Source organism: Astyanax mexicanus, chromosome 7 (assembly GCF_023375975.1).
Source record: "Astyanax mexicanus isolate ESR-SI-001 chromosome 7, AstMex3_surface, whole genome shotgun sequence".
Classification (NCBI taxonomy): Eukaryota; Metazoa; Chordata; class Actinopteri; order Characiformes; family Acestrorhamphidae; genus Astyanax; species Astyanax mexicanus.
This window is the reverse complement of record NC_064414.1, coordinates 37,837,551-37,864,080: the sequence shown is the minus strand read 5'-3', so window position 1 is coordinate 37,864,080 and position 26,530 is coordinate 37,837,551. Positions and strand designations below refer to the sequence as shown.

The following is a 26,530-nucleotide window of genomic DNA, read 5'->3' as shown; positions in this document are numbered from 1 at the left end:
TACTCAGTGAAACTTAACACACAATGAATGTAGTTATGTAATTTAGAAATAAACACGGAAGTACGTAGAATTAAGACAATCTAAAACAGCAGTGACTGGCAGTAATGTATCAGACCAGAGTGCAATGTACAAACATCATACACATTTTAAATCAAACATTACATTCGCGATTAATTCATCTCGGAAAACTGTTAGCATTCAAGCTAATATTCTCCAAACCTTACTGCTGAGTTCGGCTGTTAGCTAGCATTGTGCTTTACGGAACAACTGGAGGAAAATATACCTAAAATACACATATCATTTCAAACCACAGAAGCTACTAATCTAACCAGCACAATAACATCCATCTGTTAACATTGGCAGTTTGCGGTTATTTAGCGATGCTAAGTTAGCGCTTAGCATCGCTAGTAACCCATTAGCATTGCCCTTTAGCTGTTTCCATCGCTACTTAGCTGTTACCATCACTTGTTACACGTTAGCATTACCAGTTAGCTGTTACCATCGCTAGTTACCCATTAGCATCGCCAGTTAGCGCTTAGCATCACATGTTAGCGATTAGCATCGCCAGTCAGCGGTTAGCATTGCTAGTTATCAGTTAGCATAACCAGTTAGCATCGCCAGTTAGCTGTTAGCATCACTAGTTAGCTGATAGGCTAATCTGCCGTTTTTATTTTCTTAACAAAAGCCCCAGGGCAGCAAATATAAACTAAATGTTGTATGCTAAAATAAAAAAGAACATTTCTTTTTTATTTCATTTAAACTAATAAAAATACTCAAATTTAATTTAATTGTAAAGTTTTAAACACTTTGATGAAGAATATGATTAAATAATCGAATAATCAAAGAGCATGTAATTAATTGGATTTTGTATCACGTGACAGCACTATTAAAACATTAAAACTCCAAAATGTGACGAAAAAAAAACATTTAAAAAAATAATAAAACAGATTTTTTAAGGCCCTAGTGAATGTACTGTGTTGTTAGAATTTCTTTGGTCAGCATTATTTTTAAAGTATAATTGTGTATTTAATTTGAGTATTAAGAGTAGTGAAGTTTTCTCTTGCAAATTTGTATTCGCATTCAAAATCAGCCACAGTTAACAAAAAGGTACTTTTGCTGGTTGGTTGAATAATGGACAAGACCAATTTATACTGAATATTGACATTTATTTTAAGCCATATGCTTTGATGGTTTGTTGGGACATTAAATATGTTCAGCATCAAAAAATGTGGGCATTTAATGTATGTATTGGTGAACAAAGTGGCAAAAATGTGCTCTGTATTCAGTATTCTGTCTTTGGTTCTGGCCAGACATTTTTTTGTCTTTATCCCTGGTTCCAGCTAATTTGGGGGATGTCTTTAAAAAAACATATTATCTCCTCAGTAACACAATTCTTGCGCTCAAAAGCTTGCACATCATTGTAACCTGATCACATTCACAATATTTACATCCAATCAGTAAAGAGAAATCATTACTTACACTAAATAGACAAACATAAAAATGGCTTGTTTCATTATAGAGCCTGTCATAGGGTTGTAAAAGCCTTGTAGAACCGCAGATAGTAGGGCTGGATATATCTTAATTATCAAGACCCATAATTGGAAAATGATTAAATCATGGCTTATGGCTGTGTGCTCAGCTCAGTACATAACTACATTATAAACTGACCATCAGGGTATGCAGCAGACTCGGTGTCATACAATGCAAGTTTGGACAATAAAGAAAAAGCACCAGTTACATACAAATTCAGAACTGCCTTGGGCTTTTTAGTTAATAGCTGATGAGTGAAAATCACTGTAGATCTATGTAATCCACACTTATTCACACAGACTGTTAACGTGACACTGCAACGCTCCCTCACAATTCTTTCACACTTTTACACCATGTGAAAATAGTGTTAAAATCAGCCTCCACTCAGGCTTATCCCTCGGTTTGGATGTGCTGAGTGGTTGGTGAAGCTGAACAAAATAGAATGGATTAAAACTGTGTATTAAAGAGGAACAAATTTACATAGAGAGAGGTGTTGACAGCTCTGGGAGGGGAAACTTAAATAACATTTCAGCAGAAACTAACAGTTTGAAATTGCATAAATTGCATGAAACACCAGGCAATAGCAGACAGTTCAGTCTGCAAAACCTCAAAAAGAATCATAAATATCTTTTTAACCTTCTTCCTGGGATTTTCAGTTGAAATAAAGCAATCAGCTCCTGTTTCAACATGGAGTCACATTTATCAATTCTATTCTTCATCTTTCTATGCAGGTTAAAGGAATGATTGTCAGAATCTTTAGTTTTCTTTCTTCTGTACACAATACAATAGAAGTCTATCAGGTGACATCACGACTTACGTTTTTAAAATATTATAGGGAACTACTACAATAAGCCTTTTATGAAATGTTAATAAAAATATTTGGGTGCCAAATTGGAGACGTGGGCTGATAAGATGTTAGAGAAGAGATAAAAATCAGCTCCACACAGCAGTGGAAACCCCACAGATAGAGCAGCATGATGATAAGTGAGGAGAAGATGACACATCAGGCTGCTTGGCAGAAATCCAGCTGCATGTGTAGAAGGTTACCTACTACAGACACATCCTGCTGGCATGAACCGAACCATATCATCTAAACCTGCCTGCAGGAAGCAGGGTGATCCATCGCTGATTTAGAGCCGAGTTTAACAAACAAAAATTTCCAGGTAGCTGCTTTCCTTTTCTAAAAAACAGGCATACAGTCTTTCTCTTTCAGCCTCAGTAATCCAACGTACTGTATGTAGGTAGGTATGTATGAATGTATAAGCCCCCATTTAGATCCATATGACTAATTTGACAAATGTAAAAATACTATTTTTTTGGGTTCGGCTCTCATTGTAATAAATATAGTCATGAAAAAACACCATTTATAGAGAACAGGCTGCTTCTAAATGAACAATTATTTGATGCCATTAAGTTGCATTTATAATTTCTAAAATAACAAAAAAATGGTGCGATTATTTTCCATAGAAAAAAGGTTGCCATGTGTTATGTTGACAATAGGGCGGCACGATATTGGGAAAAATTTACATTACAATATTAAACATACAGGAATTTTCCCAAATTTCAACATGTCAACAATCCATGTCGTCATGATATTAATAATGCAATATGGTACTGTCTTGAAAAATGAGAACATTGAGAATATTTTCCTTTGTATTAAGAAGCAAAAAAGTTTTTAAAAATGTATATTGACATTGTGTAAAATTGGCTTGTTTTGACTATTGCCATGTGCACACTGTGATATCGATGCTAAAACTATATTGCAGGGTCCTGAGCATTATAATCATAAACGCTTTTAATCTTATCTCAAGGACAAAACTCCTCTTTTGGTAACTAAAAGTGTGTAAACACTGGAGACTGAGTTAAAAGTAAAGGGTGACTCTATCATATAGTAAGAGTTAAAAACAAACTAGCAACAGTTCGGATATAGTTTGCATTGCTGGCAAGCCTCCAAGCGAATCCGACAGCTTAAGTGCCAATGATGTAAGCACCACTTTCGGACGAAACGGGGGATGGGGTGGGTGTGGATCTTTAGCGGCCTACAACCTGTCTTCAGGCTTTGCCTCCTAGAACCTGTCAACAGACTTGGCGAAGGATCCAGACGGAGAAACAGAGACACGTAGACCATGTTCCGTGCCAGACCCTCGTCTGGCCCATAGGGTTCTCTCCTTCATACACCATAAAAAGCAAACTTAGAGAGGACTGGGTGCGAGGGAGTTGGAGTTGCTCTGAAAAAAGCGCTTATGAGGCCATGGAGATCCAAGCATCTGGTTACCTGTTTCTTTGGGAGCACATGCTGTACCATCTACATGCTTTAATAAACAGCAAATGGGCCATCTAGAAAAAGAATGCACATTGAGGCTCGTTGAGTCTATAGGCAAAGTGGAGATGCTCAACATCCAGAGGTGTCACACCACCAGAAAACCTGCAATTTCATATGAAGCCAGATCATCTTTCCAGGAACTATGACAGTCTACATTTTCATTAATGAGGTTCCGCAACCACACTCTGGTGTGCTATTCCAAAAGGACATATGTAGGATGCTATTAAACTTGCTTTCGAAACATTTTACCTCTTACACAAAATCTGCAGGAATATATAAAAGGAATGGGATGGATATTAGGACACATTTATCTTCCTTTCAAATAGAATCTGACACTTTCTTCTGGGTGACACTTTTTTCCTACACTTTAATGATTTTTTAATAATAAATGTACACATAATAGTGTGTTAAGTGTTTGCTATATTTCCCAATGACTAATTGGACACAGATCTAATGTTCAACCAAATTTAGCCGAAGACGCTAAAGAACACCAGCCAAGCATTGAATTCCAGTCTGGGTAGATCCAGCAGATACAAAGTCTGGCCCCTGGGCCTTGTTTTGAAATGCTTGGCCAGTACATGTTACGTTTCAGCTTCAGCCGGAACAGGTGCCCCAAAGCTGGGGGGGTGGGTTTGATGGGGGTTGGTTGGGGGAGGATGGGGAGGGGTGGGAACAAAGTGTGTCTCCAATGAAGACGCTGACGCCTGAGACTTTCTCGCTCAGGCAGGGAGTCACTTTTCTGGCACCATGAAGCATCGTCACTAACCAGTCACTACGAGACTGTGTTACTTCCCAGTGAGGGGACCTATTTATTCCTTCCTCAAAACGCCAGCTCCCTCTGAGGAACTTAGACACCTAAATAAAGTACATTTTCTCCTTGTTACTTCATTATTCACTAAAGCTAATTATCCTGCCGTAGAGCTCCAAGGAGTATCAGCAACAAGCAAGTTAAACCTGTGCAGTCACACCACTGAATGAACTCCTGTGCACCTCAATGAGGAACTCTTTACCATACAACTTTAGAGAAGATTTTATCGTCTGGGCTTTTTGCATAATGCCTATGTGGTTTAAACCAAACTACCTGTTAGCGTATTTGCAGTCTATACAGCTACATCCAGGAGAAATATTCTAATATATTTAAATGTACCATCCTTTGAAGTAGCATAACAGTATACTGTCAATGTCACACAAAACCCTTCTAACTCCATTTTTACATCATTTGTTTATTTAACCTTACTTAATTATGTATGGACCAACAGCAATGCGGCAAAATGACTTGGAATAAACTTTAACACTCACTGTCATTTCTGAATTTTTTGTCCTTCTCCAATAATATAGCCATATAGCCAAAGTTATTGCAAAATAATTGTTGTATGTAACATGACGAAGAGTAAAATTGATTAAGGATATATTTAAACTGCAGATAAATCAGATTTGTTTCTCAAACCAAAACAGGTGGGATGATGGTTCCCACTTTTGTCTGTAAGTGATCAGATCAGATCAGATGTGCGTGTCTGGACAGCACAAACTTATCTGCACTGGTTTCTGTAGTAAAATGGTAGGCATCAGTAAGTCTCCAAAATAAACAGGATTCCTTGTTGCTGTTCTTGTATCCTTGCACTTTTGACTAAGTTGCAGTTTACTGTATTGTGAGAGAGGCAGGAATGCTTTGAAATCAGATTTTAGAATCCAGAGTGAGATCCTGACTAAGATGCATCTTACAAAGTGGATTGTTATTGCATGTCAGACTATCAAAATTTTGGACTTGGTCTGAGAGTCTGAACACAGCCAAGATTTCATGAAACAGTGTGTGATTAAGAAAATAGATTGAAATAGATTTGGCTTAAAATAAAAACATCCATAACAATAGTTAAGGCTAAGGGTAGAGATCAGAGGTCATGGCCATTTTCAGTTTTTTGCTCCTCTCCTGTCCAAACAAAGGTTTAAACTATTATAAAGACATTTTGAACTGTTATAGAAATAATTTGGATTTTTTTCAAATCTTTTTTGATTTAGTCCATCTTTAGATATATATCCAGTCCCCAATCATCAGATGATCTCTTCCCAGCCATTCTAAACATAGAAAGGAAAGAACGGAACCTCAAACCTGTCAAACGCATCTTTTCTGAACATCTGCCTAGGAAGCACAGTCGAGCATCTCTACATACTCGGGGGAAGTCGTTCATTGCAAGACTCCAGATTTCACACCAGCTGGAATGAGATTTGCCAGCTTGCAAGAGAGACGGACCTTGATGTCACCCTGTTTCACTTCCCCCTGAGAACTGAGCTAGCCCTTGCTTTCAGCACTAAATCTTCAGGCATCATTGTAAAACAGCCATATGCTAGTTATTCTACATTTTATTCACTTCATAAAGTGGATGTGAACATTAATAAGGCCCTGAATGAAAAAATACCACCACAGTGCAGCTAGTGGACTGAATTCTGGTCCTGAATTATAGAAATCTTGAAGCACAATAAAACAACAGTAACAGTAATGCTGCCATTTGGGGTTTTAATACAGTAATATCTACATTTCACATTGTTTGTCAGCAATAATGGCCAACTCAGACATAAACGGCACAATAAATGGTTTTTACAACCACTCAGCTCTTACAACTTCAGCAGTTAAAATGCACTTTATATATAAATGATAACTATGTGGCCCCACAAGTAAATCCACTGATTCTACTAATCAGTTAACTACAAAGTTCTTTGCAGAGTTGCAGTGGGTGTGTTGAAGAAGCAGGGAAACCACCAAATGTACTGGACAGGGTGCCTACATGATTGGGAAACACTGATCTATGCCATTCAGTGCTTAATACTCATAAGCCAAAATCAGCTATTAAAAAAAAACAGATTGCTGTTTTATGTAGTCACAGTGTGCCCCACTGGGTTTAGAAATAAAAAGAAGCATACTAGCAGTGTGTGTCTTGTTGCTGTGGACACAACCAGCAAAGCAGTCTTGAAGTTTGTGGGATTAATGATTTTGTTTTTGAACTTTCTTTCGAACTGAATATCTATCAGTGTTGTGAACCGATGAAGTCACTGGTCCCAAAGTGTCAGTCTATCTAAAGCCCACGCAGAGGGGTAATACTAACAACATGCAGAGCACTCTGAGCATAGTATAATGTAGGGCTTCATATCACCAGAACACTTTTTCTGTGATATATGCTGCGATATAAAACCAGCACAACACGACACGCTAACAGCTTCTTTCCCAGAGCTGTAGCACTCCTTAACCACAGTGAACACCTCTGAGTCTCCAATCTTGCTACTAACTGAACTGTACTGACTGCATTTATAATTCACTCACTTGCACTCTGCTTATTTGCACAGCTGTACAGATGTTCTTCTGTAATGTAAACATCATCTGCAACTTTCTTTAAACAATACTTAACATAAACCTACCTCAAGAATTTTTGGATACAATAATATTCACATGTGTACAGTTCTGATGTTTTATTTTATTTTATTTCATTTCATTTATCTCTTAGCTTATATTGCTCTTCAGTGTTCTTTATTTATTTAGTATGTTTAGCTATATTTTTAATCTATTTATTGTTTACCGTACCTTCTTTCTTAGTGTAATGTTTGTCAATAGTCTAATGTAACTGGTACATGTCATACATGTGTTGCTCTCACCAAGCCAAATTTCTAGTATGTCACATACTTGGCGAAATAAAGTGATTCTGATATATAAAAAAATACAAGAATTCTCACCAGAAATCAAACATGCAATATTAATAATATACTGTTTTTATACAAAATTTCATAACGCGCAGATCATATTTGCCTTTGGTAGGTATGTCATTAAAAAACAAGAACAACAGAGCAAATTTTCGTTTTATATCACGCTGCAAACATTTGTTGCCTTAAATGATACTGCACATGCTGCAATGTGACTAATCTGCAAGCTTATACTGTGATGACAATACTCAAACAATATATTGTACTGCCCAGACATGACGATAAATTTAGAGAACTTTTTAAAAACCTGTCAAAAATTCTCTCATTCCAACCATATTGTAACTTTTTATTTTGTAACTCCCCTCTTCTGGGACAGGCTGTTAATCCCTTTAATCTCTATAATAATGATATTATTGACTTATATGCTGGAAAATCACGCGAGGTTGTTATTATAGCACTTTCATTGGCAGGGTTTTCTAAAGCTGCCGTTACTTCACTCTGAATAGGGAGTGAATCCCTGGGAATCCCTCAGCTATTGTGGTCCACTGCAAACACCAGCAAATCCCTGACAGCGCGCAACATCAGTGTCTGGCCCTACTTATAAAACTTTCAACTTGTTCAGTTAAATGGGAACAGGAAAAAAAACTCTGAATCATTTTCTGTCACATATATTGGTCCAATCACCATGGAATTAGGTGCACATGGGCAACTGTCAGATTCAAATGATACTGTGAATGACAACAATAAAACAGGATATTAATTTATACAGCAGGACATAACTTGTGTTGTAGGCTAAAAGGCAAATAAGAGTGACATCCAACAACATGAGCAAAACCCTACTTCTAAAAGCCTTTACTCCCAGTGTCAACTTTAGTTCAGTTATATATAGTCACTGTCATTCAGAAACCCAGCAGGAGCAGGAGCATTTCTATTGGTCAAGTCATCATGCAGTTTGCACAAAATGTAAAGAACAACGCTCAGCTTCCATTTTTCTTTTCTTTTGCATGAGTATAATGATGACTTAATAGTATTTATGTGATAAATAAGGTAGGCTTTGCCTTGGTCACCCCTTAAGAGGATGATTAATGGTCCTTACTTCAAAATACACTTGTAAAAAGTTTCCATAATATTAATCACTGATTTTTTTTTAAAGCTTGCCACATTGAAATGACTTTTAATAATGATCTTTACAAATAAAATACTTTTAGTGGTAGAATTGTTGATTTAGTTTTTTATAAAGTATAAAGTTTAAAGTATTATCATCTGAACAAAAAAATAAGAGACAACTTAAACATGATGAATTTCTTTGATTTTACCAAATTGAAAACATCTGAAATATAATCAAGAGGAAGACCAAGCTGAGCTGTTTGCATTTTTGCAGCAGGAGTGGCATAAAGTTATCCAAAAGCAGTGTTTAAGACTGGTGGAGGAGAACATGCCAAAGTGCATGACAACTGTGATTAAAAACCAGGGTTATTCCACCAAATATTGATTTCAAACTCTTAAAACTTTTTGAATATGAACTTGTTTTATTTGCATTGTTTGAGGTCAGAAAGCTCTGCATCTTTTTTTGTTATTTCATTTCATATTCCATTTCTCATTTTCTGCACATAAATGTTCTAAATGACAATGTTTTTATTTGGAATTTGGGAGAAATCGGGAAAAAGTCTGTGGTTTATAGAATAAAACAACAATGGTCATTTTACTCCAACATACATCTATAAATAGCAACATCAGAGAAACTGATTTAGAAACTGAAGTGGTCTCTTATTTTTTTTCCAGAGCTGTATAGTTATACACACACACAAACACAGATACACACTAAATCACGACTCAGTCCACCACTCTCTCTCTCTCTCTCTCTCTCTCACCCGCACAAGGTTGCTGACGGCCGCCTGCACAGCAGCCACGGGCGCCGTCAGATCAGGGATGGCTTTTCCGTCAACTTCGCCCTCCTCGTGCATGATGACCAGGTGGGATATCTGCTGAGCCACCGGCTCCAGAATGCTCTCTATCGTCTTGGTGTGAAACACCGGCATCTCGGCACAGTCCGAATATCCTCAGCTCAAGCGGGGAAAAAACGAAGGGGGCACGTGTGCGCACCTGAACACAGTCCCTCTCTCTCTTTCTGCCTCTCCTTCTCTCACTCTTTCCTCCTGTAGGGTGACCCAAGCCAGGCTGGAAGTCCCGCAGCTGCTCGCGCTCGTGCGCTCAATCCCCCGGGCGCGCTCCCGCTGAGCCTCGGCTTTCTGAGGCGAGCCGAGGGAGGCCAACGCACCGCTGAACAGCACCAGCGCCGGCCGGCCAATCGCAGCGCAGCATGAGACCCGGGCGGCGCTCTGATTGGCCGGCGCCGCTCCAGCTACGTCATGCATGTTTCTGCCCAAACATGGAGTGGAGTTATGGAGTGAGGAGTCCATACATTCAACATTAGGCTACATACATATACTGTAGTACAGTATACACTACTGTATACACTACTGTATAAATCTGCATAGACCTCTCATAAGAGACAAAGCAAGTCCTGGCTGGCTGTGTCCCAAACCACATTCATGCAGCCACACTGGATAGTAGTGTGCAGCCTATATCAAAACTAAAAGAGTGAGTGCACCAGCATTAGAGCTCCATTGGTCATTAGGACACTACAGTATAGTGTGTATAGTGGCTATAGTGAAGGACAGGGACAGTGTGTAGTGCTTTTAGACGTCATCAAAAGTCTATTCCTCTGTAGAGTTATGTGTGGGTGTCCAAAATTAGCCAGCTGTTTTAATTATACCTGGGTATCCCTTACATTCTAAGTGTGTGTGTTTGCACCGGTCTATTAAGCTATCGGTCTGTTGTTTATTTTAGGACATTTCTTCAAGGCTGTGAACATATTTTTTACATGTGAGTATTATTCTACACTATGAAACTCTGAAGTGTTTTTCTTTTTATAATAACATTTAAATGACATGACAATTTTACAAAAGAGAAATGATGTAATTACTTTTTTATATAGATATATCACTACCACATATACACAGTACCAGTCAAAAGTTCTCATTGAATGTTTTTCCTTCTCATTCTCATTCAACCTTTATTATCTTTGCTTTTAGAACCTTTTGTAGGAAAACAGTAAAACAACATTGGAGACCTTAAGAATGTGTTCACAAAGGCAGTTTAAAGGGGACCTGTCATAACTTTACACACATTAGAATAGGTCTATGGACTATACAAAACATGTTCATAACGGACTTTGCACAAAATCACTTACACATAGAGATGTCATAAGCTCTATTCCTGCCCGTTTTAGTCCCTTTCAGAATGAGCCATTTAAAGGCTCTGTCACTTTTATGCAAATGAGCTGAGGCTGGCCACACCATGTATAGGCTAATTCATGCTTATCTGCTATAGAAGCACAAAAGTTATTATTTGAAAGTACTTACATCTCGCTCATCTGTTGAGCTGCTACAGACTCACCCCAACTTGCCACAGATCAGATGAAGTCTTATGCCTAATCCTGCTGTGTATTGTCTGAGGTTCAGCAAACCCAAATGGTGGATCTTCAACTGATCCTGTGGGTGGGAGTTGACAGGTGAGTGGTGGTGCCATAGTGGTTCTATGTAGGTTTCCTTATTGTGATGTCACAATAAGGGAGCCACCCAGACGGCTCATAAAAGCCAATGATTTTATTACACCAAACTCTTTCAACTGATTCACAGAAAATTAAAGGATGGATTTTTCGCACTTGGAGTAATTAAAGGGGCAGTAGAGACCCAAGTGGAAATTCTAAAGAAAGCAAAAAGCGAGTGTAGCATAACATGTCACATTTTAAGGCAGACATTTGAAATATGGAGCAATGTGTTTGGAAAAAAATCTGTTATTTCAAATTCACATTTTTTGCTAATTATTTTATTTCACTTCATAAGCACACTCTTTTTTTTGCTCTCAGCTGCCAGTGTGTGCTTCAAGACTTTTGACTAGGAGAGTGGTGTAACCCAATCCAAGCAGTGTATTTTTGAAAGCTCCAAACACCAGTGTGCCGTGCCCTCCCAGTTTTAACACATGACATAAACACAAACTGTGCATAACTTTAAAATATAAAGCTGGCTATGAGTACTGTGACTTGTTTACTCGATTCATTGTTATACAGTGCAAGTTCTTAGCCACAGAAAACAGACTAGACTTTGTTTTGTTGGGTTTGTGGTTGACACCCAATTTTAAAGCCTGTGCCTACTGTTTTTAAATATTTTAGAAATGTTACAGTGAGCTCATAATTAGAGCCCTGCAGATTTACCATGGCTTCATGTGATTATACAAAACAGCCAAATTTTTTTTTTCTTGACATTATGCCCCAAAGTATTCCAAGTAGCTACCATCTGATTGAACTATTACAAAGCTACCAATTTACCACATTTAATAAGCTCATGTCTCACAGTGAGTCTACACAGAGGCACTTTCAGCTATCATTGCATGCACAGTCCCTGCTAACAAAGACCAAACACCCAGTAAGTGTGTGACTACCTAATATGGACTGATTCAGTCAGAGGGAGCCACTGTGTACCTTGCAATTGTAATGTAAATTGTTTATGGTAAGCCCAGCAGCCTACGCTAGAGCTAGTAAGTGCAGAGTCATTCGGAAGCCTTGCAGAAAAAGTGCTGCCTGGAGAGCTTTAGCTTTCTCTTTACTGCCTTCTGTATTTTAAAGGCGTACATTGATAACTGTTCAAGCTGCTATTTGTATTTACATTCTATATATATAGAGATATGACTGGGCATGGAGGCAGGCTCCATATGGTACCTTGAGGCACATTTGACCACAGATGTTGCATCTGGGCATAACGATCCCGGACACCTGTAGGCTGCTGAAGCTGGTGTCCCAGCTGTTCACATAAGTGTTCAATTGCTGATGAATCTGGAAATTAGGCAGGCCAAAAAGTGTTGTAATCTTGTAAAGACATCTTAGGAAACACAGACTGTTTGTTGGCAAGCATTATCCTATTGAAAACTGTAAACTAAAGCAATAGCTTCCCAGATGACCACACTAGAATTTGTGGCTGTGTTTCTTTATATTAAACACGGTATTGAAGTGCTCACTACAAGACCATAACCAAACCTGACTAGCCACTGTAGGATCCTGAAAAAAGCCTATATTTTTTACTAAAGACAACATGGTTCCAGTCGTGCATAACACTGCTGTAAATCAGAAGCATGTCAAGCAATCTCAACAATCTCTCACGAAGAGGTACACTACCCAAATGTAGCCCCTGAGAGCCTTTTTATAGGGAAGTAGGGGAAGCAATTTTATGTCGTCTTGTGGCAGGACTCAGTGTCTAATAATCAGACCACAACTGTAATCATTTATACTTTTTTTAAATATCTGCCTGAAACATGCATTTTGAGTTATGCAGAAAACTGTGTGCATTTTTGTTTTGAAAATGGCAAATTATGTCTTTACAAGGAAAGGAATGGAAAACATTCTGCCAAAGATGGTTTTGACACAGATGTTAGCGAGTGAAGTCGTTTCTCGAAAGTGTTTATGTATTAGCTGTGTGGTGCAGGAACAGCTTCACAGGAACCAGGGCAAGCGATGCTGTGTTCAGCGTTTCTCTCCCACTCTCTCTCTCTCTTGATATCTCTCTTTCTCTCTCTGTCTCTCTCTCCCTCTTTCTCTCTCTCTCTCGCTCCATGTTCAGGTCTTCCAGTGGCCTTCTGCTGACATGACCATATTTGCAGAGTTTGCAAATGCGCCCCAAAGGATGATGTATGGTGATTACACTGCTCTCTCTTGCTTTCTCTCTCTCTCTCTCACTCTGTCTCTTTCTCTCTCTCTCTCTCTCGCTCTCTCTCTTTCTTTCTCTCTCTCTCTGTCTGTCTCTCCCTTTTCTCTTTTTCAAACACACACAGATACAATTAAGATGGAAAAAAACATGACAAGCAAAAGTGACACATACCATCTGCATGTGTTTCACCTTATACAGTATATTTTGGTTTGTTACAGTATATCCCCTCTAACTGAACTGTTCGGTTTGTTACAGAGTCTGAGATCTGATGGATGTTTCACTGCAGATGTGAGGGACTGCTGTACACCATCGCTCCAAAAATGTAACCTGATCATATTGTTTATGTGGAACTTTCAGGGTCCTTCCTTGAAAACCTTAGTTTAGCAGATCAAACTAGGTCATTCATTAGGCTAATGTGCTGCTCAGACCACTCTGGCTGTGTTTGTGTGCTTCTGTGTGGTGGGCTGTCTCAGTATACAGCAGTACACTCTAAAAAACAGAGGTACGATATGAGTACTTTTTTGTACTCGAAGGTACACTCTTTATAATTGTACCCTCAAAGGTACAATATTGGTCTTTACGGGGTCAGATTTGTTCCCTCTGAAGTACAAAGTCGTTTCTAACAGCAATAAGTACAAATTTGTACCATTTAACCAGCCAAAGGGTACATTCAGTATTCTGCATCACTGTACTAATGAACAATATATATTTAAATTGCACATGTTTTATTTGAAAGCCAGACAATTTTGTATCATCAAGTTTTTGAGCCATATTTAGTTGATGATAATGTTTATAATCTTTATGATCTTTACTGCCACAAAAACCATGGGTACAAAAAAGGACTTTCACTGAAAGGTACTTTTTTGTGCCTCAATATAAGGTACAGCCCCAGCGACAAGCTTTGTACTCTTTTAAGTACAAATCTGTACTTACTTTTCTTAGAGTGTAGAGTAATTAGAGAGGACCCTCTCCACAGCCATGTCTCCCCCTCAAACCACACACTTCCAAAAATAATTGCAATGGAGCGATCCGAAACCATCTTCGACCATTGTCCAACTGCATGAGCCTCACACTTTCAGAAAAGAGATTGGGGCTTTTGGCATGTCATTCTGCCACAGTAAACAGCCTACATGTGCATTTGGGGTTATGCACTTTATAGCCTAATACTCCACATGTTGTTCTTCTGTTCTTAAAGGTGTAAAAAGTAAGATATTGACTGGTAAATGGAACAGCCATAGCTGCAGTGCCTGGGGAGCAATTGTGGGTTATGGGTGTTGCTCAAGGGTACTTCAGTTGTGTCCGGTTGGTTAAGGGCTTCAGACCCTCTTTTCTAACCTTCAAGTCATGTCTGCCCAGTTTTATTTGTATACAGATACACAAACATATATTCGAATATTTGTAGACACTCCTTTCAGATACATTAAGTTGCAAATATACACACATACACAGCTTATCTAGTCCCAGTGGAGAAGAATTGCCAATAGAATAGGCCTCTCTGATGCATATGACCATAAACATGTTGGTACCATGCCTCATGTCAGATGTGGGCTAGAGAGTATAAAGTCCCCATGCAGTATTGCGCTGAAGGGTGACTCCAGTAACTCTCTTGTTGCTGAATACAATCAAATACTCACAGCAATGCTCTGAAATCGAGTAAAAGGGCCTCCCTAGACAATAGAGACTGTTATTTTTAAAAGAAACTATAAATGAGTGGGTGGCCCAATACATTTTTCCATATAGTGAATCTTCACTAATCATCAGGACCCATGGTGTGTATTTACATTGTGTGTGATATTCTAGTTTGTAGCTTTGAAGTTACAATTAAAAGCTTCTTTATGGTTTGCCTGAAATGATCTTTCCAGTGTATTAAATTATATTTATTATACATAAATTTGATATTTATCTAATGAAAATGATAAAGTATAATCTGAGTAGTTTCAGTTTAGTTGTGAAAGATTTGAAAGACCCTATGCCGCCCTCCTGTGGAGCATCAGAGTCAGTAGATCAGGAGGAACAGCAAATGTATTTAACAAGTTTTACAAATCTCTTCCAGTTTTGAATCATATTGAAAGGAAATTGTCGGTCATTTAACACATTAAACAAGGAATAATTATTCATTTTTAACATTTTCTTTTGACATCTTTTCAGACTACATGGCATGTGCACTGTGGCACTACTATGAATGAACTACTACTGTATCATGCTTTTTTTTGTTAAGTTATTTTAAAAATCCTTTAAACAGTTTAAAAATACTTTGGCAAAGAGATTTGGGATCTGAAATAGAAAGTGAGATTTGGTCAAAGATTTGATCAAACTCAGGAAGATATATTAGGGAGTCCAGGGGTAAACTTGTCCGGTATAAAATATTACATAGATATTATTGGACACCATGTTGACTATATAGAATGGGCCTTATAAACAATGACTGCTGTTGGTCAAAAAGAGACGGGCACCTTTTTTCACTGTAAATGGGAATGTGCTTTGTTAAAATCCTTCTGGAAAGGAGTGTTGAAAGTGCTGAGTAACTGGATGGATAAAATATTTAATAAAATTACAAGGGTAATACAAGCATACCACACCCATCTGGCCACCCAATCTTCTCCTGGTTTATTTGATTTACCTTTTATATGCACTTATTAGTTTATTTTATTATTTTGTTCCTTGTCACATCTGACTCTATGGATATGCTGACAAATATACATATGCCCATAAATCTTGAATGTATGTACCTGTATATATTTTTAATGTACCTGTTGATTTGCCCTGTGTTTGTTGAAAAGTGTATGAAGGAAATGTGTAATAAAAAACTTTAATTAAAAAAGAAAATCATGTTGAGGCTCCACTGATCTGCAATAGTAAGAATTGTGCTGCTATTGTTGCTGCTCTAGGCCTAACAGTTATATTTGTAAAAAAAAAAACACACATTTGTTTGTTACTATATTACATCAGTCTACATGCCTCTTTCACTTCCAGCTACAGTGTTGTATCTCTCAGATTGTGGGTAGTAGTATTGGACACTTTTTTTGTGTTTGTTTGATACTTTCTTTTGTTGGAAGGGATTATCGTCCAGGTAAAGCTTTCTACTAGATTTTTTGAGCATTTTGCTGTGAAGATTTGATTGCATTTAGCAACAAGAGCATTAACAGTATCAGTATTTTGGATGATCACCACCACGCCTTTTCCTGAACTCCCTAACTCATCCCAAAAGTACTGAATGGAGTAAGATATACAGGTCATCACGTATTGCGTTTTTCTGTTTACTCCATATTATGTTTCATAAAATATATTTTTTTCATCTGTCTATAGCTGACTAAATGAAAGAAACTGAGGAGTCACTTACACAATCACTGCTTCCATGTCATCACCCACACATTCATTTTTTCATAATCATCATTTGGCTTAAAATCTTTTCCATGCTTGCGTGATCATTGCGTCATGACATAATCTATAAAGCAAAACAAGTCTGCAGCTGCCACTGTATCAGTGTTGGGTGAGGCCCTGGCCTGCAGTAATCCAGGATCTGTTTTCAGGAACCCCTTTCCCCCCTGGACCTACAGGCTGGGAAATCCTTTCCACTCCTACTTCCACCCACCACTAACAAGCTGATGTGATGAGGCACCCACCCACCACCACCCACCAGCACACGCAGCTGTCTCTAAACTACACCCATAACAGCCTGCTGCGTTCATTCAACCCGTGAGAAAATTGTGGCACCTCTACCATCACCAGAAATGTGATAAATATATGAATGAATGAAGTGAAATCAGTGAGAAACAGGAAGCAAGGCAAGACAGAGTACATAACAGTTATGCTTTAGTGATCTTTTTAATGATCAGGCAGAGCAAATACAAATTTACATGAATGCTAGAATTAGCATTATAGAACTCAATACATTAACAAGAAAAAAAGGAAGGATCCAGCCTCTTATAAAATATATACAAATATGATAAATATAAAATAAATACAATATAAATATTTTAAGTGCATCTTAAACATTAAATACAGCATATTATATGAATATCATCATCATCAAAAAATGACTTCAGTTTTCAGTGGTAGATTCTTCACGATAGGATTTACACGCTACTATACATGATACGTCCAGTATGAGAAGTAGAAAACAACTTACATACTATGTATGTACAAATGGTTTTTATCAAAAGGTAACATGTAACAGTATTTGTGGAGCAAAGCTAGCGCTTATGCGGGTACATAATGCCGCTGGTGAAGGAGGAGGGCAGGCCTGTGTGATCTTCAATCCATTTGTTATAGTTGGTGACTTTGGTGTAGACTCCTGGTTTGAATTTGGTGGCACACTGTTCTCCCCAGCTGACCACTCCGAACAGGAACATTCGACCATTCACCTCACACACCATTGGGCCTCCAGAGTCTCCCTGCAAAACATGAATTAATCAGTGAGAAAAGGAGAGTACTTGTACAGTATGTAATTCCAATATTGCTACAAACAACAACAGGTGCAATTAAAAAATTCCAATAATATAAAATGACACAATGGAACATTCATTTCCATAAAAAACTAAAAAAATTTAAAATAAAATAAAATAAAATAATAATAATAAAAATAATGGTAATTATTATACATTTCTTGACATAAAACAGTGTTGTTATTAAACTGTAATCATTATTTTGGTAAAATGACCAATAACAGTTATTTACAGTTACAGGTAATTATAGATTTATTTTATTTATTTAGTTAGTTAGTTAGTTAGGTATTAATAGTAGTTAGTTAGTTACTTAGTTACTTAGTTACTTACTTACTTACTTACTTAGATATTAAAAGTAGTTAGTTACTTACTTAATTACTTCTTTGCTTAGATATTAATATTAGTTATTTAGTTAGTTATTTAGTTACTTACTTACTTACTTACTTGCTTAGATATTAAAAGTAGTTAGTTACTTAGTTAGTTAGATAGTTAGTTACTTACTTAATTACTTCTTTCCTTAGATATTAATATTAGTTATTTAGTTAGTTATTTAGTTAGTTAGTTACTTGCTTAGATATTAATAGTAGTTATTTAGTTAGTTATTTAGTTAGTTAGTTAGTTACTTGCTTAGATATTAATAGTAGTTATTTAGTTAGTTATTTAGTTAGTTAGTTAGTTAGTTAGTTAGTTAGTTAGTTAGTCGGTTACTTACTTACTTAGATATTAATAGTAGTTATTTAGTTAGCTATTTAGTTATTTAGTTACTTGCTTAGATATTGATAGTAGCTAGTTAGTTAGTTAGTTAGTTAGTTAGTTAGTTACTTAGTTACTTACTTACTATATAGATATTAATAGTAGTTAGTTAAGGTAAGGTTCAGTTAAGAAATTCATATTAAATATATAAATATATACCTGACAAGCATCATCTTTCCAGGTGGGGCTGCCAGCACACACCATGTTGTCGGTGAGAGGAACCTCACTTTTTCCATAATAGTTATCCTGGTGACAAACTTTAGGAGAGATGAGCTCTAAACGAGCCTCCTTAAGGAACTTGGAATACTCAAATCCATCTTAAGAAAGGAAGAAAACAATTATATTAAAAATATATATTTCACAATGAAAGAGAATGTTTGTAAAGTTTTAATAAATATTTAGTAACACTTACTGCTCTTCACTCTGCCATAGCCAGCTGTGGTACAGAATGATCCATAGGGCATCATGTGCTTAGAAGGGGGAAGGCACACTGTCCTCACTGTGCGTGTTCTCTGTGCACACTGCCCACTGCTGTCCACGATCTGCATCAGAGCTGAGCACACACACACACACACACACACACACACACACACACCATTAATAAAATTATAATCAGCTTTTCTTTTAATACAATATGTAATTTAGTTAGATTGTGTTATTTCAGTGTGTGCTGTTTGAACACATACCTATGTCATTGTTGTAATTCTCTGATATTGTGTTATCAAAATCTTCATGAATGATAAGTTTGGTCACTTTGAACTTCTGCTCTTTGTTATGGTCCGTCTCATTGATGGCATTCTTCCCCAGGTAGACAGAGATGTGCTCGAGTTTGTTTCTCCTACTGTTTAAAACAAAGCATTTTTCTTATTGTACTGCAAAACAGCAGACTCTATTGATCTATACATGATCATATATTAACATCACATGCAGTAAATTTATCAGAATTTGCTCTCTTTAAATACAACACAAAATGAGTCCCACAAGGCTCCGATGTAGGCCCTTTGCAACTAATTTAAGGGTCTAAAAGGTTAATATTCAAATATATATTAATATATAAATATATAAATATAAGTCATTTTAAATCCCTTTTACGGATCTATTTTTTAAATAAATTACAGTACACATACCCTGAAGGAAAGCAGTGGGCTGCTGTCAGGACCCAGCAAGGAGCGATGAGCGTCCCTCCACACTTGAAACCCTTATTTACGAAAATGGATGCCATCCAAGGCTGTGACTCCACTGTAGTCCTGTATCCCCCGATGATCCTATATATGCTGTTCAGAGATCGTTCACCACATGTACGCTCTGTTAAAATAGAATACAGAGGCAAGACCCATGTTACTGAGTAAAACCTGAAATAACATCCATTAAGAAGTAAAGAAACCTTCTGATCTTTCAGAAAAAAAATGGCAAAAAGAAAATAGAGTTTGACATTTACTGAATATGTTAAATATGTTATTTTAATTATTTTTGATAGGTCCACTCCTAAAAATAAAGGTCTTTTAAATGGTCTTTAGTGATGTCATAGAAGAACTAGTTTTTGTTCAATATCTGTAAAAGCAATGTGTGCGAGTAAACTTAAAGTTAACCCTTGTGTGGTGTTCGGGTCTGTGGGACCCGTTTCATTTTTCATCAAATGATACTAAAAAAATATTTAATAAACGCAAACTCATTGGCATTGGCTCATTTTTTGTGAAAAACATATATCAAAACACATTTTCGATAAACACACACTGTGCACCCCCCCCCCCCCCAACATTTATATTACATACAGTATGCCTGGCCAAGGGCTAATAAACATTGCTTCATTTGTAAATTTGAAACTAAACAAATTTTCTAATATCTTGAGTTAAATTCATTTTCTTTTAGATTTTATTAAAAAAACTAATAAAAAAAGAGTAGCACTTTTTGAAAGAAATGTAACATAAGAAAGGTAAAGGGCAAATATTAACCATGTAAGCTGTTTATATTGCTTGCAATTTAGGTGAAGCAAGCATGTGTAAAGCATTTTAATGAAATTTTGCTTATTTTTGCTGAATTAAATACAAGTAACAAAGTAAACGAGTAACAAAAATATGAACACCACACAAGGGTTAAAATGTAAAGTTATTTAAATCTTTAAAAGTTTCCTCACACTCATAAATAAATATGAACATGGGTATTTCTGGAACCAAAAGTAGAATCACTCAGAAACCTTTAGAGAACTTTTATTTTTTAGAGTGTAAATAAAGTAAATTAAAGTTTCTTACCAGTATCCTGCTCTGGTTCTGTAGGTTCTGTAGGTTCTGTCGGGCTTTCAGCTGTAATAAAAAAAACACACAATTATTACATATTGTTTATACTTCAAACATCACTTACTTTCTTTGCACAGATAAAAGCTAGTGATTTTTGAGTACATTTTACTTTATTTTACAACTTACTTGGTTTGGCTTCACATCGAGGAATATCACAGAACTCTCTTATAATCCGGGTTCCTCTCTTAACGCGGCACCATGGCATGATGCTCTTGTCTGGATTCCTGCCAGGCAAAGTCAATCACAGTCGAATTTAAGTTTAAATGGAGGAACTTCTTTAAAACTATCTCACACTGAAATGACTCATAGACATATCAGAAGATCAGCCATGAGAACCACAACACTTCTCTATAATACTTCCTCTTAGGCAATGACTTTAGCTTTAACAAGTAAAGCACCATTCTTAATCAAATGCGTTTTGCATTTTATTAGGTAATGGCAGTATGAAGAAATGTTGATGTAATCATGACAGATTATGTTATTATACCCTTTTATATTATTTGAAATATTAAGTTGTATGTTGCCAGTACTGAAAGAAAGAATTATGGTAATTCAATTAGTAATTAGGTAACATTTATTAGAAAAATAAAGGAAATGCAGACTGGTTGTGCAGATAAAGGAGTGGAATGATTGGGGTCAATATAGCTGTGAATTAGAGTTTATAGACCTGTGCGTGCTGTTTTTTTGCTGTCCGCAAATAAAAACTTCAGGCATTGGCTATGTGCAAAAATGACTATGAGTGAATAGAAGTAAAAACAACAAAGGATGAAAAAACAACAAAAAGAGGAGTGTGGGTCAATCTGGCTGTGAATTTGAGTTTGGGAACATGGTGACTGTTGGACAAAGGGGAGATTGGGATTTAGCAAAAAGGTAAAAGAGAGGTAAAAAAATTATAAGAGTATATGTGAGAAACGTGGGATAAAAATATTCAAATGAAAGAGTTTGGGTTAGTCTATCTGTAAACTAAAAATTGGGTGGAGAGCTTGCAATTTTGTTGCTGTGGACCAAAAGGTGTATTGGTAATTAGTGAGGGTGAGACTAAAATAACAAAAAGATGCAGAGCTTTTAGACTTTAAATAATGTAAAGAAAACAAGTTCATATTCATAAAGTTTTGAGAGTTCAGAAATCAATATTTGGTGGAATAACCCTGGATTTTAATCACAGTTTTTATGCATCTTGTCATTTTCTCCTCCACCACTCTTACACAATGCTTTTGGATAACTTTATGCCACTCCTGGATAATGAAAAGAAGCAAATGGGATGAAGAGAGGATGAGAAAACAACAAATAGAAGAGTGTTGGTCAATCTGACTGCAGTTTAGAGGTTGTTGGACAAAGGGGATTTTCAGATTTATCACAGATGAAAATTAATGAGAGTGAATGGGTGTAATGATGGATGTAAAGAAAACAACAAATAAATGAGTGCAAGTCACAACAGCTATTAATTAGTTCTCACAGGCCTGATCTTTCATATGTTCATCCTTCGAGTTTGGAGGGGCTGAAAGATCTATAAGTATGGGTCCAGAGGTGGCAGATAAGGCCTCTCTGAGGTTGAAAAGTGTGTCTGCTGTGTGACATGTGGGTGAGTACTGCAGTAGGGGTGGAAGTAGTTTGAGGCGTGCGTGTGGTTCGCTTTCTCTGGGCGTTTCTCACATCTGCTGCTAAAACTCGCTCTTGGTAGTATTTATATATTAGCCATGGGTTTTAGCTAAACTAATTCCAAATTGTATTCTAGACGTCCTGTTTCTATTGTTTTTAGCTTATAATGAGAAATGTACATATTTCAATAGTATAAAACTGTCAGAAAGTGTCAGAAATGATCTCATGGCCCACCTGCAGTAATTATGTGATCCCAGCCCACTGGTAACAGCTGATCCCAGACTCCGGAATCTGTTCCATCGGAGACATCCGTGTCCTTTGGCCGTTACTGAGACAGTGCCTCTGTACTCGCTCCCATCACTCCCCTCAGCAATGCACCGTGTAGATTCATCTGCAGGAACAGTTTATAGTCCTAAATAATCACCCACACACTCCATAGATTGATATTAAAGCTATCAAGAATATATTCTGCTTTAGGGAAGCTAAGTAAAAAAGAAACAAAAAGCCAGTGGTATATGTGGTATATATGAGATAGTTATAGGCCACAGACTCACCATCTGCAGCATACTTGTTGGCTCTAACAGACAAAATGTCATTGTTTTTCCAGGGCTTGTGTTTCAAAGCAGAAGACTGTGGGGGAAAAAAAGAATGAGGCAGACAGAAAAAAAAACAATACATAAAAACACACTTCTTCTATTGTGTCTTAAAATATATGAGTATATGAGGAAGTAAGTAGGAGTAAAGTTCTGCTTTTTTCTCCTTACCGCAGCAAATGCACAAGCCACCAGTAATGTGATCACCAAACACCTCATCTTCACTGCAGACCGTGGCCTTCCTTATATGGAATTTCTGAAAAAGCATCATTTTGAAGCAATGAAAAAACAGATGTATGCATTTATAACAAAGGCTACATTCTTTGTATTACTATATCTTGCATTCCTTTATACTACATGACTTTATTTGGGGTTCTATGACTTTTATTAAGTAAATAAATAAACCTTATTTTTATCCAGAAATTAAAATTGGCCCCTTGCAACTGTTTTAAATCTACATAAACCAAACCTAATATATTAATATATTAAATGTGTAAATGCCATTCATGAATATTGCTGAATCTTAATTGTTCGGCACATCAAAAAGATTCCAAAAGGAACCATGTTTGAGAGCTATATGTAGTAAATAGAGATATACGGCTCTGGAAAAAAATTAAAGACAACTTCAGTTTCTCTGATTTTGGTATTTATAGGTTTATGTTTGAGTAAAAAAAAACATTGTTGTTTTATTTAAAAAATACAGACAACATTTCTCCCAAATTTCAAATAAAAATACATTTAGAGCGGTTATTTGCAGAAAATAAGAAATTACTAAAATAACAAAAAAGATGCAGAGCTTTTAGACCTCAAATAATGCAAAGAAAACAAGTTCATGTTTATAAAGTTTTATGACTTCAGAAATCAATATTAGGTAGAATAACCCTGGTTTTTAATCACAGTGTTCGTGCATCTTGGCATATTCTCTTCCACCAGTCTTACACACTGCTTTTGGATAACTTTATGCCACTCCTGGTGCAAAAATTCAAGCCGCTCAGCTTGGTTTGATGGCTTGTGATCATTGAGGTTTTCAATTTGGTAAAATCAAAGAAACACCTAATTTTTAAGTGGACTTTTTTTTCCAGAGTTGTATTACATTTTAATAGAGGTAAATATATTGTCTAGAAATTACAAGGTTCTGCAACCTAGCTTGCAAAAAATGTTATTGAAATTTTAAGGTTTAGCCTGTCACAATCGTGTGTCATAACTATGGTTTGCATCATAACATTATTAAAGTATTTCAAGTATTTAAATGAATTAAGAGTTAAATGAACACTAACATTATAAAAAAACATCTAGAGCAACTTTCTTAATACTAACATACAATAAAAACAACAATAAAACTGATAAATAATCACACTGATCTTACACTAATACATGCATTAATGTAATGTATAAACATTTCCCAAACAAAACAAAATTGGAGCATTTTTTAAAATCTAAAATGGAATATTTCTATATTTGACTTAATAAAAAGCCCAGTACTATGTGCTCATCCTGACCCTCATTATCATGTTTGTTTCATCAGCAGTATCTTTGGTGTTTGGTCATGATGGTAAAATAAAAGATTGTTTGAAATGTTATTTAAACAAAACTAAGAATAATAACATCACATTATAATAAATTAATTTGAAATGTTATTAAAAACTGTAATTACCTTTCTGAAATTGATCTCTGTTGTGATCTCTGCTGTTGTTCTCCTCAGCAGATAGCAGATCTCTCCTTTCAGCTTAGCTGCATGTGAGTGAGTTGCTGGTTCTATTATTTATAGAGCTTTGAGGCTTGTGATTGGTTGGGAGAGGCGGGGCTAAGGGAGACTAATAAAGGCTTAATACAATGTGAGGAAGGCATATGGGATATTTTTTTTGCAAAATGTGATGTAATGGTTCTTAAGGTGTGACTCAAACCCCTTCCTTTCAACAGAGGAAATGCTCCTTATATGGTGCTGGTCTGTTTTTCTGTATTCACACGTGGTTTTCTGTGGTGTGAGAACCTTTGTTTTACAGAATTACTTAAACATATTTTTCTGAAAAACAAGTGACAAAAAAAGATGCAGGGGAGTAAGTTAATAAATCGGAAATCTGCTTTACATAACATCAAAGGAAATGTGTAATGACAAGATAATGAACTTGCCAATAAGAAAAAATAATAAACAATATTGAGCAGCAATGGTCTTTATTGAAAGAAAACTACACCCTGGACATGAGAAGTGAACAGTGTCATGGTTGGTTTCCACAATCACTGAGCACAAATAACAATGCCCTCTAGACAGGGTTCCAGTCCATCGCAGGGGACCACATCCAACCATTCACTCATGCCCCCACGCTTAGGGGCCAATTTAGCATGATTAATTCACTTGCCACATGTAAGATGGATAAACAGATAGTTTTATAATGTTTAAATTATATTGTATACTTTGTATGTTGTCTATATTATATTATATATTATATGTCTTTGATTTAAGGGGTGTTTGTTTTGTGCCATGTCCACAGTGCTGCCTGATTAAACTACATGATTCTTCTAGTAAGTGGTTCAATATATATATATTTTAAACTATATAATAATATAATATATAATACATGTTCAGAAATGCTTTTAATCATTTAGAAATTTAGATTATTAATTTAGTTTTTTTTGTAATAATATCAAGATTTTTAAATGTGTTCACAAATTCTATGACCACCCTGTTCATATTTTGGCATAACCCCACCCATAGAAGAAAGTAACCTTTGATATCTGTGACATCACAACCTTCATACTGTTTTTTAAAGGGATTGAAGACATTTGCTGAATGTTCAGCAATTAATAATAATATTACTTTTACCTAATATACATCACACTGTCTCCATACTCCAGTCATGGGAAATATCAAGATAATTAGAAATATTTTAATAAATTATATATTTGAAACAGAACAAAGACACCATGAACAATTCAAAATGTTTGCAACTCTAGATTAACAACAATTACATCAAATGCCAATTTTTGGTGAAATTGTTAACTCTTACCAGCAGCTCACCATGACAGGGTGGATGCATGTATGACAGGACAAAAAGGGATTTGTAGGTAAAATATTGGTAACACTTTACTTGGATGGTCCATTTTATGGCCTTGTTGATGCTCAATTGACATTCAACTAACACTGAATTGAATGTCCATTAAATTTAACTTAACCCTGTGTTGAATGTAAATGATTCAAAATAGAACCTAACCGTACTCCTAACCCTAACCTTAACTGTAATTCAACCATAAAATCGAACCCTACACCTAACCCTTACCCTAACCTTAACCTAAGCTTAAACCCAATCCTTAAATATTAAGATAAGCGTTTGGGTTAGAGTTGAATGTAGGGTTACATTTAATAGAGAATCATTTACTTTCACTTTTTAGTTCATTTGCATTTAATAGACATGTAGTTGAATGTTAGTTGAATGTCAGTTGAGGATTAAAGATGTCATCAAATGGACCATCCAAGTAAAGTGTTACCAAAATATTTTTTCTGTATAGTCTGAAGTCTTGTAAAAAATTCATAATCTAAATAATTAGG

The 26,530-nt window shown here is 36.3% G+C and overlaps 2 protein-coding genes across 5 annotated transcripts in view; both read right to left on the bottom strand.

The window, feature by feature from the left end:
* Positions 1-9,843, bottom strand: part of vcla (vinculin a) — a 66,373-nt gene extending 56,530 nt beyond the window's left edge. Inside the window, exon 1 of one of the 4 annotated variants that reach the window (XM_022684671.2) lies at positions 9,412-9,843. In XM_022684671.2, the coding sequence (XP_022540392.2) occupies positions 9,412-9,579 (168 nt within the window). In that variant the 5' untranslated portion in view covers positions 9,580-9,843. The remainder of the gene's footprint in view (positions 1-9,411) is intronic. The other 3 variants (XM_022684672.2, XM_022684673.2, XM_022684674.2) reach the window with 3 other exon arrangements.
* Positions 9,844-17,140: 7,297 nt separating this feature from the next.
* Positions 17,141-24,741, bottom strand: plaua (plasminogen activator, urokinase a). Its single transcript, XM_022684678.2, has 11 exons — positions 24,641-24,741; positions 23,158-23,242; positions 22,948-23,023; positions 22,628-22,784; positions 20,921-21,018; positions 20,750-20,800; positions 19,628-19,805; positions 19,187-19,341; positions 18,913-19,053; positions 18,660-18,817; positions 17,141-17,696 (listed from the first exon to the last, which is right to left on the bottom strand). The coding sequence occupies exons 2-11, from the start codon at positions 23,203-23,205 to the stop codon at positions 17,496-17,498; spliced, it is 1,263 nt and encodes a 420-aa protein (XP_022540399.1). The 5' UTR covers positions 23,206-23,242; positions 24,641-24,741; the 3' UTR covers positions 17,141-17,495.
* Between the last annotated feature and the right edge of the window lie 1,789 nt (positions 24,742-26,530).

Coding starts and splice junctions, on each gene's coding strand:
- plaua (XM_022684678.2), bottom strand. CDS start 23,205: ATGAGGTGTTTGGTGATCACATTACTGGTGGCTTGTGCATTTGCTGCG. Junction 23,024..23,157: donor TGGCTTGTGCATTTGCTGCG/GTAAGGAGAAAA, acceptor TTTCCCCCACAG/TCTTCTGCTTTGAAACACAA. Junction 20,801..20,920: donor TCGATGTGAAGCCAAACCAA/GTAAGTTGTAAA, acceptor TTTTTATTACAG/CTGAAAGCCCGACAGAACCT.